Here is a 12,153-nt window from a genome sequence, read left to right as displayed (position 1 = left end):
TGTGGCCAATGGCATTTATCAGCATGCGATACTTAGTAGGCAACATCGATTACAAATAACGTTTTTGTTATCGATAACAATAAGCGTTTTAGTTTTCAAAATAGAAAACTTTCATTTAATATTTATTTTAAAAAGAGTTTAAATAATTATTAACAAATTATGCAATACTCATAGGTTTTTTTTATAATAGTGAAAATAAAGAAAATAAATAAAAGAAAATAAAAATCGCTTATAAAATAAACACAAATTTCAACTCTAATCGCAGATTTGCCATTACCAGCCAAACAAAAACACTTATCATTCTGGCCATATCTATAGGCGTATCAGATTCGCAATAATCTATATTATTGAGCACTATTTACTTCAATTTAAAGTAGCCCATTTCATTTATGACTATATTTAACTCAACACTCTTATAAATAAGAGTATTTTTGGATAGGAAGAGTAAATCGTTTTTGGCCCTACTTCAGTATCGAATTGACGGCAACCATGCCTATTACTTTCAGCAATTATTTACACAATGTTTAAGGTGTGGGTGTGCTGAAGAGATAGGGAGAGAGAGAGAATTGTGTTTTGCTATAATAAAGCAGCTAAACTGATAACCGGAACCCATTCAAAAGCAAAAGAATATATTGCCAAAATTGATAAGCCCTATCATAATAATAATAAAAATTATTCACACTCGTATTCGCAAAGCCCCAAAGAGTAGTTTGTTTCTGACCATTAGTCGTGCTTGTACTTTCTAGAGTATTGTATTATGTCGGCAATCGATCGGAAATATTGGAAAATAATCTACGGGAAACAAGTTAAGCGAATGGAAGCGAAATCTGTTGAATTTTAGTGAAGTGTGTGGAGCGAGATAACTTTAATACTATAAATAAAAATACTGAACTTACAGCAATTGTAACAGAAAAAAGTTCAATGAACCGAAATATACTATTAGTAAAAAAGAGGGAAAATCTAACAAAACATACTTTCGATAATATTTAGTTGAAGCAACTTAAAAATGATCTTTGCATTAAAAACTTGTTTGATTGTATTTGTTCTTCAATGGAACATCAACGAATCTAGCATGCAGGAAGCTGAGATAGTTAATGAAACACCTCTTCAAAGAAGTTTGAGTGAAAACTTAAACTTTGCATTTGCAAGTTTAAACCAGAATACGGTCGCGCCAGAGACTAAGACAGATTATGAGGAAACAGATCTTAACTCGTTATTTGTGAAGTACGGCACTGATGATGGGAATACCTGTCTTTTGGATAACATTAAACAAGAAATACTATGGTGGACTTTTCGTAATGGCACCCTGAAAGCAACAAATACTAAGTATGGTAAGCACATAAATAATGATATTCATTAAATTGCTATAAATATGCTCGTGCTATAACAGTTAACTGATTAAAATTTATAAATTGGTAGCTAATCTACAAACACCTTATATATTGTTATTCTTATATATATACCATTTAAGATATTATACGAGCACAGAAAAAGATAGGCTGACAGCGAGCAAGAGAGAGTAAGAAATACAGAGTGAGTGAAAGGTGAACGGCATTACTTAAATACACGTTTGACGCGCAATGCAAGAAATAGTTAGTAAATAATTAATTATTTTTTATTTAACACTTATTCCAATTTCTTATTCATATTTAGTAAAATACCCTTGTTGCTTGTTGCTATTTCATAGATTTACAAACTTTTAAACATTTATTCAATTGTCAGGCATGTGATGAGCCGATATGCACATCGATGTATGCCGTGATCCTTAACTATCGATGTGTAGTCGAGTTCCCAACTTATCGAAAATAGCAAAAGGAAGGGAATTTGTCGTATGTTTACACCGTGATGCCATTGAAAATGGCAGTTTGTGTATAGCCTTATTGCTGTGCATGATAAAGATGTAATATTTAATAAAAACAAGGCATACATTGTATTGCAATTTTAACTTATAAGGCTTTTTAATAACTTTATATATTAATTTCTACTCTGACTACTTAAGCCTACGACATACTTTTATTAAGATCAGTACGACACACATGACGCATTAGATTTTTTTTTGTTTTAAAAGACCTCGAGCAATGTACACATTCAAACGGTTGTCTTGTATGTAAAAGATTGTGAACTTTAAGATGCCCTTTGTTTTTAAATGCTTTTGAACAGTGCTCACACTTAAAGGGACGCTCATCGGTATGGACACGATAATGTATAATAAATTGACTCCTGTTATTAAAATTCTTTTCGCAACAGTCACACTGAAAAATGTTCTTTTTTGGCCTAATGGGACGTAATCTTTTTTTATTTAATTTAACTCTGCAATTAGAAATAACTAGTTCCCCATGATCTTCGTCGGTTAAATTCTCACAGGATTCTATGAGTTCGATGGTTAAATTCTCAGATGATTTCATGGCAACAAACTCGTTGGTTAGATTCTTGGAGGATGCCATGGATACAAGCTCGTTGGTAATATTCTCAGATGATTCAATGGCAACCTGTTTGCTGGATAGATTCGCAGAGGATGCCATAGGTACAAGCTCGTTGGTTAAATTCTCAGTGAATTCCATGGCAACGAGCTCATTGGTTAGATTCTCAGAGGATTCCATGGGTACGAGTTCAGTCAACAGAATTGGGTAACTATCTTCTGTTCTATCAACACCTGTAAGCATGTCTTTCTCTACTTTTTTCTTAGATTGCCGCTTCTTTTTAGTAGAATGATTTAGCATATGTGTCTTGAAACGAGCCTCAGAGGTCAATACTTTGTGGCAGCTGGGACACTTATAGCTGGTTGGCTTATCATGCACGCTGCTGTGTTTCTTCAGATAGCAACTCCTTTTGAAGGCCTTTGAGCATATCGGACATTTGTATATTTTCTTTCCATAGTGCGTGATTTGGTGTTCCCTCAGCTCTCCAATCGAAACATAAGCCTTCACGCAGTCCTTACACTTGTATGGCCTATCCCCCGAGTGCCTCATTACGTGTATTTTCAAGTTGTAGCCATTCGAAAAGGTCTTGGCGCAGACTCGACATTTGTGTTTTCGGTTATCCGTGTGGATGCGAATATGCTTAGTCAGAACACTACGATGGTAGAAACCCTTCAAGCAGTGTGGACATTCGAATGGGCGTTCTCCTGTGTGTGTAAACATATGCCTTTTGAGATCATCGTTTCTTATAAATTCCCTTTCGCAAAGGGAACACTTAAATGGACGTTCCCCGGTGTGCAGGCGCGTGTGGGATTTGCAGGCGCTGGACGATTTAAAAATCTTCGAACAGTAGCTGCATGGATAACAACGTTTTCGGTTGTGATTACGAATGTGAGCGCCTAGGACTCTCTTAGAAGAAAACTCCTTTCGACATGTCAGACACTTGAAAGACGTCTGTTTGCCACTTTTTTTGCATTCCACATCTTCTTTCTCCTCCTCCTTTGCAATGACTTGTTCATTATTCTCAATGTCCGTATTGCTGTGCTGCTGCTCATATTCCACAGGCTCTTCTTTAATGTCAATGGAATAGTGGAGCAAAGATTTGTCTTCTTCGTTGTTGGAGTCCTCCTTACTCACAACACTCAGCAACTGCCAAAAGTAATGAAAACTCTGCTCACACAAACGTTTGAAACGAAATGCATTTTGGGCAGCTGAAGTGCAGGAGCTGCAAATGTTCTGGGGCAATGGATCATTGTGTTTTATTTCACAGTTGGCAAATTCATTCAGCATGTCGATCAATGGCGGCTCTTCCGTCACCACGTCCCGCTGATGGAATATATTTACTAGACTGGTATCGTTTCTTGCGCAAATTCGGCAAAGTTCTTCCATTTTCAGTTTTGTGTTCTACCGTGAGTTTATCTCCAGAATGTAAACATTTGTTAATTAATCGATAACAAATTGATGGCATCGATAGTACATACTGCCTAAATATCGATATTAGCTGTAATTGCTGTTGGCTTTTTAAATGAGAAAATATTTAAAAACTGGAGCGGATTTTGTTTGTCCACAGTCCTAATCTATTATCTATTACTGTAATATATTACTATTTTTTAAACTATTTCTCTTTCAGCTGCAAATATGCACTTGGATCTTTCATATGCAAATATCTCAGATGATGAAGAATTGCTGAATAAAACTAGATTCGGTTTTAGATATAGACTTCAAAAAGTTGAAGTTTTCTCTGCTGCCTACAATACACTAAATGCAGTACCATTCCAAACTCTAAACACAATGAGCCAATCATTAAAATATCTATCGCTGCAAGGTAACCAGTTTGCAGCTCTCAACCACGATGTAGAAGGTAAGTTGAGAAGTTGGTTAGATATTTAACCGACCCCACAGGGTATTGAAATCACACACACTTATCTGTAGGAACTTTGTCAAATTTCAGCCATTGAGCAATTTTTACAAGATACACTAAACACCAATCCAAACAATGGCACACAAATCAATTGCGATGAGCTTTTAGCTAGCAATTATAGTAAGAATTCTGATCTTTATGATCGGGAATGTTCTTCATCGTACCAAAACAATAAAAAAATTGGCAATGCAATAAATACACAAGATATTATATATGAGGAATACCTAAGGAATCTTATAAAAAAACTCAAAATTTTCGGCAAGTCAAGTAAGACACCCAATTAACCAATGTTAATGCTAATATATAACCTACAATTGAATACATACTTTAATATATTTTTTCGTTTTCACTTTTTTGTAGAGGAAAGTATAGCCTGGGCTACTTTTCCGAGTCTGCCAAATTTATTGGAGCTTGAAATTAGCAACTGCAGCATTGAGTATGTGAGCAAATACGCGTTTAAGAATTTAACAGGCCTGAGAAAGCTTTTCATGTCGAACAACAAAATAATGACAATTGATTATGATACCTTTTACTATATCCCTAGAGTACAATATCTAGATTTGTCATTTACAAATGTTTTGAACTATAATTATCAGTTCTCGGCGCGCACACTTGAAATGATCTTAAATATGCTGTATGGTCTAAAGATACATCAGACTGTATTTAAGTACTTACCAGATCTTATTTATTTAGATCTCTCGCACTCGAAAATAACGAGAAATAGTGCCGTTGCCTTTACAAATCTTGGCGATAAGCTAAAGTATCTGAGTCTCTGCTACACCTCGTTTCCCATGATGAGCAACGGCTTATTTAAGAATACAGCTCTAGAGGGACTCGATTTGTCCGGCAATCCGTTTGTTTCCTATAACATTTTGGACGATGCCTTCGACAGCATAAGCGAAACACTGAAATTTCTTTCTTTTGAACACTCCAATCTGAAGGACATTGACTGGCTGAAACCACTTAAGAAATTGCAAAATTTGTGCTTGGCAGGCAACAATATAAATGCCCTCAGTGCCGATGTATTTCAAACGTTGGTTAGTTTAAAACAGCTTGATCTGAGCTACAATCACATTGGCAATTGGTACAAGAGTGTCTTTTCACATAACAGAGCGCTGCGAGTGCTCAACTTGCGCAGCAACAACGTCAACATGTTGACCACGGAAATGCTGAAGGATTTCGAGACATTGGAGTATTTGAGCTTGGGCAATAATAACTTCCTCTGTAACTGCAATCTACGGGAGGTTGTTGATGTGGCTTCCAATAATAATAAGGATGCTAACTGCGCCTTTGACTTTTTACAACACGCAGCGAGTGAGCTAATTTTCCAATCCAATACCAGCAGCTTGAGTAAGGCTCTTTACAAACATATTGAAGAGTACATGTGGAAACGAAGATATATTCCATTGCTTAGTGACAGCCACAAAAACATAAAGGACTTCAAGCGCCTCAAGAATATCGTCAAAATGCAGTTTGCTTCAAAGAATATAAGCAGTAAGCAATGTCCTTCATCAAAGCTGACCAAAGTGAATGACACGAGCTTGAAATTTCAATTACTGGACTATGATGCACAGAACTATTGGTGCTTCAATGAGACGGACAAGTTGCAGGTGGATGAAATAGTTTGTCAGAATCGCAACTTGATTGCCTTTGAAAATGAGCTGCACAGTGCCATGAAAATTATAACAGTTACAGTTGGCAGCCTTCTCTTCATATTCATTGTGGCATTTGTTATATATCTAAAACGTTGGCACATACACTACTATTATGCTTCACTTAAGTCTGCTGCACTTTTGTCTACTGCCGCTAAAGATAGGTTTCGACATCTAACCGAAAGCGACCCGAGTGTTATATATGATATATTTATCAGCTATTGCCAAAATGATCGACAGTGGCTTTTAGATGAGCTGCTGCCGAATGTGGAGAAATCTGGTGACATTTCAATATGTCTGCACGAACGTGATTTTCAGGTATGTCGACAATGTACTCTACCCCATTGATGTACGGTCTAAGATCAATTAACTTCCTTGTAGATCGGAGTTACCATATTGGATAATATTATATCCAGCATGGATCGCTCACGCTCTCTAATGTTACTGATATCATCAAAGTTTTTGCTCAGTCATTGGTGTCAGTTCGAAATGTATCTGGCTCAACATCGGTAAGAATTAAAAATAAAATAAGCCAAATATATACTATATAAATTCTACTGTATATAAAGATACACTAACATTCAAATTGCATTCTCTTCAAACAGTATATTTGAAATGAGCAAAGAGCATTTGATACTTGTATTTCTGGAAGACATACCGCGTAGCAAACGACCAAAAACCCTACAGTACCTAATGGATATAAAGACTTACATTAAATGGCCAAGTAAAGGAGATAAACAGCCATCTTTGGAAGAACGAAAACTATTTTGGAAGCGCCTTAGAAAATCTTTGGAATTTATTGGCATTGGCACAAAAGATTCCAAAGTCTAAGTCCAAAAGTCCGTATAGTTTTTTTTATTAAACTAAGATTCTAGTCTGTTAATTAAGTACCTGATATACACATGAATTACCTTTAATAAAAATGCTTAAGCCGCTTAGATTATAGGATACTTTAAGTAAACAGAAAACCATCGGTTTGAAATGGAATAAACTAATAAAATGTAAACACTATCGTTACTTACTGTAATCGATATATTATGATTATTCAACACTAGTACGTTTTCATACATCGATATATTTGTGACAGCTGTTCGACCGATTTTGGCGCCATTTTCGCAAATCGCAATTGAGTGTTTTGTTTGACAACATGGACTTTAATTTAAAGAAACGCCCACGACACGATGTGAAAGTAGAAGTAATAAGCTTGGAAGCCAAGTATCCGCACAATGTAATGCTCTATCACTATCCGCCAACAGAGGATATTCATATTGATGAATTCGAGGAACTCGCTTTGGAGCGTCTACGCCTGCTGCGGGTGTTTGATCGCGCCACAACAAAAGGATTGCGTATGCATTCGGATGACTGGAAGGAATATGTGAATGCTGAAATGACCAAAGATGGACTTCGCGGCTACATGCGCATGGGCACGACCCACAGTGGTGCTAAACACGAAGCGGATGTACAAATGCGGCGGCGTGACTATCTGTCGCACTTCATACTACGATTAGCGTACTGTCGCTCGGAAGATTTGCTGCGCTGGTTCGTGGCACGTGAAATGGAGTTCTTCAAATACAAATTTGCCGCACTTAGCACAGCTGAAATCAAGATGTTTCTGGACGCCAACAATTTTCAAATTCACCCATTAACGGAGGAGCAGAAGGACGAGGTCAAGGACGGCCTTTATGAGAGCACAGTGGGACAGAGTGTATCGAAGATCGAGCTACTGGAGTTCTACAAAGTTCCCTTCACACAAGTCTTGGATTTGGTGCGTACCCGGCGTTGTTACATCAAAGCGGGCTTTGCCTATGTTAACACCCATGACATGGTGTCCATTGTGGGCGCCAGGCAACTGGATGAGATAGAGCTAGGCATGCAGGCAGCTAAGTCTTTTATAGCTGATGTTGAAGCAGATGAACGGATTGCACGTATGATCAAATCGCTGCATAACTCGTATACGGGTAAAGACTACACAGTATGCAGAGATGAATCCGTGCCCATTGAGTCTCTGGATCAATTATCCAAGACATCCATGCCGTTGTGTATGCGCATGTGTCACGAACACTTACGCAGCCAGCACCACATAAAGCACGGTGGGCGTATGCAGTACGGCCTCTTCCTGAAGGGCATTGGCGTCACGCTCGAGGATGCGGTACGATTTTGGCGCGAAGAGTTCACCAAGAAAATGGACGTGGACAAGTTTACACGCAGTTACGAGTACAACATTCATCACAATTACGGTAAGAAGGGTTCAATGGTCAACTACACGCCTTATTCCTGCCTGAAGATCATCAAGGAGATGGCTGCTCCTGGTGATTGCCACGGCTGTCCATACAAAGCATTGGATCCAACTTCGCTGAAGGTGAAACTCTCTTCGTATGGCCTCTCGGCGGGTGGAATTGAGGAGGTTATGCATTTTGTGTCGCGCAATCATTATCAATTCGCATGCGGAAAGTATTTTATGCTTACCCACAATTCCACAGTGGAACCCACTATCAATCATCCAAACAAATATTTCGAGGAGAGCCAAATCTTGATGGGCAATCGACAGAAACGCGCGCCGGGACCTGCTCAACCAAATAGCAAACTTAGACCGGTAATAAAGGGAGGAGCCAACAGATCCATGTTAAATGGCGACGATGATGACGAACTGTGGAGAATAGCTGAAACACAAGAGAGAGTCTATCAAAGTCAAAAAGGCATCGCCGAGGCCTTTGACGATGATCTCGATCTTACAGAAATAATTGAATAAATACTAATAAAGTTATTTATAAGCAATCAGTGGATTTGAATTAAAGGCGAACGAAGGCAATTATAAATATAACAAAGGCGCAATGAAGCAATGACATTACGAAGCAATACAACATATACTTTAAAAATTAAGAAACAACTACTGCAATTTACTTAATAACTTAGATCTGCAGCTACTCTTCTCGCAGTCAGCTCCACTTTTCCCTAATACATTGTAATGCTTTCCAAAGGGACTTCGACCATTGACATCCACGTAAAATATGCCGATCGCCTTTCTGTTAATAAAATAGCCCATGGTTGAAGTTATGTCAGATTCACACTTTCGCCATTCTAGCATCTTCCACGAGCTGCATCTAGTACCCACAAAGCTACGCTCCTGCTTGGGATAGACACTCTCAGCAAAATACTCAACTGCACGCGTGTGAGAGCAGCCAATGGTCAGGCAGCCAGGCTTTATGGGATGAACACCGCCGGGATAGAAGTCAATGTCCCCGATAGGATCACGTTTAGCTAGGATACCATTATTAGTATGTATAACATCTACTAATTCAGCATCGCCTCGCATTAGCCCAGGCAGTGACTTTTCGTTGCGAAAACAGGGCTTGGCTGGATCCAGAGCCGTAATTCGAGATACTTTACGTCCTGTGAGTTGCTTGAACGTCCGCCCAGCGTTGCCCATGATGTGTGCGCCCAATGAATGACCTAAAAAAATGCTGCATAAGATCTTGTTCTCCAACAATTTAGATGTAAATCTCACCTATCAAATGAATGTCAATCAACGGTGTGACCTTAATCAATTGCTGTAAGCCAACAGCGAGATGCTCGCCAATGAGATCAGTATTCAGGGCCGACCACTTGTACAAGGTGTCCACATAGTAAGCCGCATCTACAATCTGGAAACATGTTTATATATAAGCATATATATATAGTTGAATTAATATCTTGCTATTTACCACAAAGTTCACATGCGGTCTACACATAAAAGCCTTCGACATCATCGCAATGGTAGCTGAAGCGTTAACCGTATTTGTCCAGCCCGTGGCTAATATAACTAATTTACGATTGCGTCGAAATTTGGGATGATTCCAGAGTTTCTCTGCTTCCAATAAGGGAACACTATAGTTCAGACAAGGTGTCATGTATTGAAAGTGCATTTTCGTTATATCCGGCTGGATTTGCGATGGTACGCCTCCTATAAACAAAGTGGAGGAGCCTGTCAAGCGTTGAGATGTGATACTGAGAGTAGATGTGGATGGGATGCTAAGTGAAGACCAATAGCTTATTTACCCAATAGACTTACACAAAGTGTCAATAACAGTTGCAGCCAACTCCAATGGAAACGATGTAAATATATTCATTTTCATGGTTAGAATATCCGTCAGGCTGTCGGATACACTCTGCCACCAGCTGAAGGCTAAGTTATTAGACTGTTCAGTGTGCTCCATACTGCTGATGACTATAATGCTCAAAACTATAAACCTATAGAGCAGGGATCTCATTTTTAAGTATGATGATGAATGCAATTAAGTCAGCTACGAACTGCTTTAGCCTAGAGTTTTTTAAATTCTACGCATAGTGGCAAAAATATTGCAAATGGGTCGAACAATTTTGAAAAGTCTTTCTTTGCATTGCAAAAATAAAAAAGAATTAAAGAATCTGGATGTGCCGAAGTTCGTATACCCTTGCAGAAATTTTCATAAATATAGATTCCGTAATATAATACAGATGATACGAAAAATATATGTACCCCCGCGCGTAAAAAATTGGGTCATAAAACATATGTTCTTTATACATATATGTAGTTGACTTTACCCAAATCCAGATCCAGATTAATGTCAATGCCAACAGTTGTGCCGAATTGTAGATACATTCAACTCTTAGACACTAGCATTTAAGGTGAGTCTCCGAGTATATAAATATATAGCTTATGTTTAAGGCTCACAATATTTATTTTGTAGTCTTTAAACACAATTTTAAGTTAACACTTGACTCCCTGGCAGTTGAAGTTGTTATATAAACCGCGTAGACTTGATTTCGCATTCATGCCATATGGACTATCACTATTCACTTCCAGATAGTAAATACCTCTCGCATTCCAATTAACCGCATATCCCATTACTGTCGCAGAGGAGTCACAGGTTTTGGCACGTAGCATTTTGGTTGAGTTGCATTTGGTAGCCCAGAAATTGGACTCCTGGCCTGGATAAACACTCTCGACAAAGTAGCTAACTGCCCGATAGTGTGAGCATACGATGAATGAGCAACCGTTTTGAATGGGATCTTCTCCGCCTGGATAGAAGTCAACATGACCAACTGGTGATAGCTGCCCCAGAATGCCGGGATTAGTGTGTATAACATCTACTAGCCGTGCATCATTACTTGTTAAGCCCTGATAACTGGTTCTACCTATGAAACAAGGCTTGGCCGGATCCAGACCAGTTATGCGATCAACCAATCGTCCTGTTAATTCGAAATATTTTCGCCCAGCAAATCCCATTAAATGCGTACCCAATGAATGACCTACGAAAGTAAATTGTTAATAAATCTATTGGTTATTTAAGATATGCGAACCTATTAGATGAATATTGACTCCTGGACGAACATTTGCCAATTTCTGTAAGCCGAGGCTAAGGGACTTTCCAATAAAATTGGTATTTTGCGCAGACCACATGTAGAGCGTAGTTAGATAGTCAAAAGTATCTACAACCTTAAAAAGAATAAGATTTATATAAACTACATACTTATATTGATATACGTTAAAGTGTACCAAGAAATTAACTTCGGGGCGCCACATGAAAGCCTTTTGTAACTCGCTTATTCCATCTGAACTATTTAAAGTTGTTTGCCATCCAGAAGCGAAAACAACTATTTTTCGATTCTTCCCAAATCTTGGGTTATCCCAGAGAGTTTCTGCAAGTGCTACAGGCACCGTATAAGTGCAACATGCTGTCATATATTGAAATCTTAAGTTTGTTATATCCGCAGATCTTATCTGTGGCACACTGAAAGTTTGTGCGAACTTTATGCCTGGAAATTAAATTGAATAGAATGCGGCCTTTATGGTCATTCATACTCACAATGATCTTGAAGTAAATTTAAGGCAAATTGTAAGGGAGTTGATCCAGCATTATAAGCAAAATTAATACCTCTACCAAGTATGTCGACCAACAAATTGGCCTGCAGTCCGCTATCCACACAGAAACTAATAACAAGAAAAAAATATATTGATCTCATATCCACGAGATGAAAGTTAAAAATCTATTCAGATGCTGTCAGCAATCTACGTGCTAGTGACTAAATTTGCTTACATCAGAACTAATTTAAAACAAATCTGGTCAATTCGTTATACATTTCTGAGCCAATTTAATGCAAACCATGAATAGAAAGTGATTTATTTTTTCACACTACACTAAGT

At 38.1% G+C, this 12,153-nt stretch overlaps 5 protein-coding genes across 6 annotated transcripts; 2 read left to right on the top strand and 3 right to left on the bottom strand.

Annotated features, from left to right (window-relative positions):
* Window positions 1–734: 734 nt before the first annotated feature.
* Window positions 735–6,920, top strand: LOC111605668 (toll-like receptor 2 type-2). Its single transcript, XM_023324332.2, has 6 exons — window positions 735–1,331; window positions 4,048–4,278; window positions 4,369–4,605; window positions 4,699–6,308; window positions 6,372–6,499; window positions 6,596–6,920. Exons 1-6 carry the CDS (start codon window positions 1,007–1,009, stop codon window positions 6,819–6,821), a joined length of 2,757 nt encoding a protein of 918 aa, XP_023180100.2. The 5' UTR covers window positions 735–1,006; the 3' UTR covers window positions 6,822–6,920.
* On the bottom strand, window positions 1,954–3,848 carry LOC111605669 (zinc finger protein 624-like). Its single transcript, XM_023324333.2, has one exon. It carries the CDS (start codon window positions 3,804–3,806, stop codon window positions 2,001–2,003), a length of 1,806 nt encoding a protein of 601 aa, XP_023180101.2. The 5' UTR covers window positions 3,807–3,848; the 3' UTR covers window positions 1,954–2,000.
* A 152-nt stretch (window positions 6,921–7,072) lies between the features above and the next one.
* Window positions 7,073–8,765, top strand: LOC111605638 (DNA primase large subunit). Its single transcript, XM_023324299.2, has one exon. The coding sequence runs from the start codon at window positions 7,138–7,140 to the stop codon at window positions 8,737–8,739; it is 1,602 nt and encodes a 533-aa protein (XP_023180067.2). The 5' UTR covers window positions 7,073–7,137; the 3' UTR covers window positions 8,740–8,765.
* Window positions 8,766–8,845: 80 nt separating this feature from the next.
* LOC111605639 (phospholipase A1) lies at window positions 8,846–10,237 on the bottom strand. Its single transcript, XM_030225692.1, has 4 exons — window positions 10,026–10,237; window positions 9,692–9,974; window positions 9,496–9,631; window positions 8,846–9,440 (listed from the first exon to the last, which is right to left on the bottom strand). The coding sequence occupies exons 1-4, from the start codon at window positions 10,235–10,237 to the stop codon at window positions 8,878–8,880; spliced, it is 1,194 nt and encodes a 397-aa protein (XP_030081552.1). The 3' UTR covers window positions 8,846–8,877.
* Window positions 10,238–10,654: 417 nt separating this feature from the next.
* Window positions 10,655–12,010, bottom strand: LOC111605661 (vitellogenin-3-like). Of its 2 annotated transcripts, none has more exons than XM_023324324.2 (4): window positions 11,816–12,010; window positions 11,506–11,765; window positions 11,310–11,445; window positions 10,655–11,258 (listed from the first exon to the last, which is right to left on the bottom strand). In XM_023324324.2, exons 1-4 carry the CDS (start codon window positions 11,970–11,972, stop codon window positions 10,717–10,719), a joined length of 1,095 nt encoding a protein of 364 aa, XP_023180092.2. In that variant the 5' UTR covers window positions 11,973–12,010; the 3' UTR covers window positions 10,655–10,716. The 2 variants fall into 2 exon arrangements, with proteins under 2 accessions (XP_023180092.2, XP_023180093.2); XM_023324325.2 differs by having other exon boundaries at window positions 11,885–12,010.
* Window positions 12,011–12,153: the final 143 nt, after the last annotated feature.

This window comes from Drosophila hydei, unplaced genomic scaffold (genome assembly GCF_003285905.1).
Source record: "Drosophila hydei strain 15085-1641.00,03,60 unplaced genomic scaffold, DhydRS2 tig00000001-arrow-pilon, whole genome shotgun sequence".
Taxonomy (NCBI): Eukaryota; Metazoa; Arthropoda; class Insecta; order Diptera; family Drosophilidae; genus Drosophila; species Drosophila hydei.
This window is presented reverse-complemented; position numbering and strand designations above follow the sequence as displayed.

Excerpts from the sequence above, each read along its gene's own strand:
- LOC111605668 (XM_023324332.2), top strand. The coding sequence starts at position 1,007 with ATGATCTTTGCATTAAAAACTTGTTTGATTGTATTTGTTCTTCAATGG. Across the intron at positions 6,309-6,371 it reads TGCACGAACGTGATTTTCAG|ATCGGAGTTACCATATTGGA; the intron begins GTATGTCGACAA and ends ACTTCCTTGTAG. Across the intron at positions 6,500-6,595 it reads ATGTATCTGGCTCAACATCG|TATATTTGAAATGAGCAAAG; the intron begins GTAAGAATTAAA and ends CTCTTCAAACAG.
- LOC111605669 (XM_023324333.2), bottom strand. The coding sequence starts at position 3,806 with ATGGAAGAACTTTGCCGAATTTGCGCAAGAAACGATACCAGTCTAGTA.
- LOC111605638 (XM_023324299.2), top strand. The coding sequence starts at position 7,138 with ATGGACTTTAATTTAAAGAAACGCCCACGACACGATGTGAAAGTAGAA.
- LOC111605639 (XM_030225692.1), bottom strand. The coding sequence starts at position 10,237 with ATGAGATCCCTGCTCTATAGGTTTATAGTTTTGAGCATTATAGTCATC. Across the intron at positions 9,975-10,025 it reads ACTTTGTGTAAGTCTATTGG|TATCACATCTCAACGCTTGA; the intron begins GTAAATAAGCTA and ends ATCTACTCTCAG. Across the intron at positions 9,632-9,691 it reads GACCGCATGTGAACTTTGTG|ATTGTAGATGCGGCTTACTA; the intron begins GTAAATAGCAAG and ends ACATGTTTCCAG.
- LOC111605661 (XM_023324324.2), bottom strand. The coding sequence starts at position 11,972 with ATGAGATCAATATATTTTTTTCTTGTTATTAGTTTCTGTGTGGATAGC. Across the intron at positions 11,446-11,505 it reads GCCCCGAAGTTAATTTCTTG|GTTGTAGATACTTTTGACTA; the intron begins GTACACTTTAAC and ends ATTCTTTTTAAG. Across the intron at positions 11,259-11,309 it reads AGTCAATATTCATCTAATAG|GTCATTCATTGGGTACGCAT; the intron begins GTTCGCATATCT and ends TTACTTTCGTAG.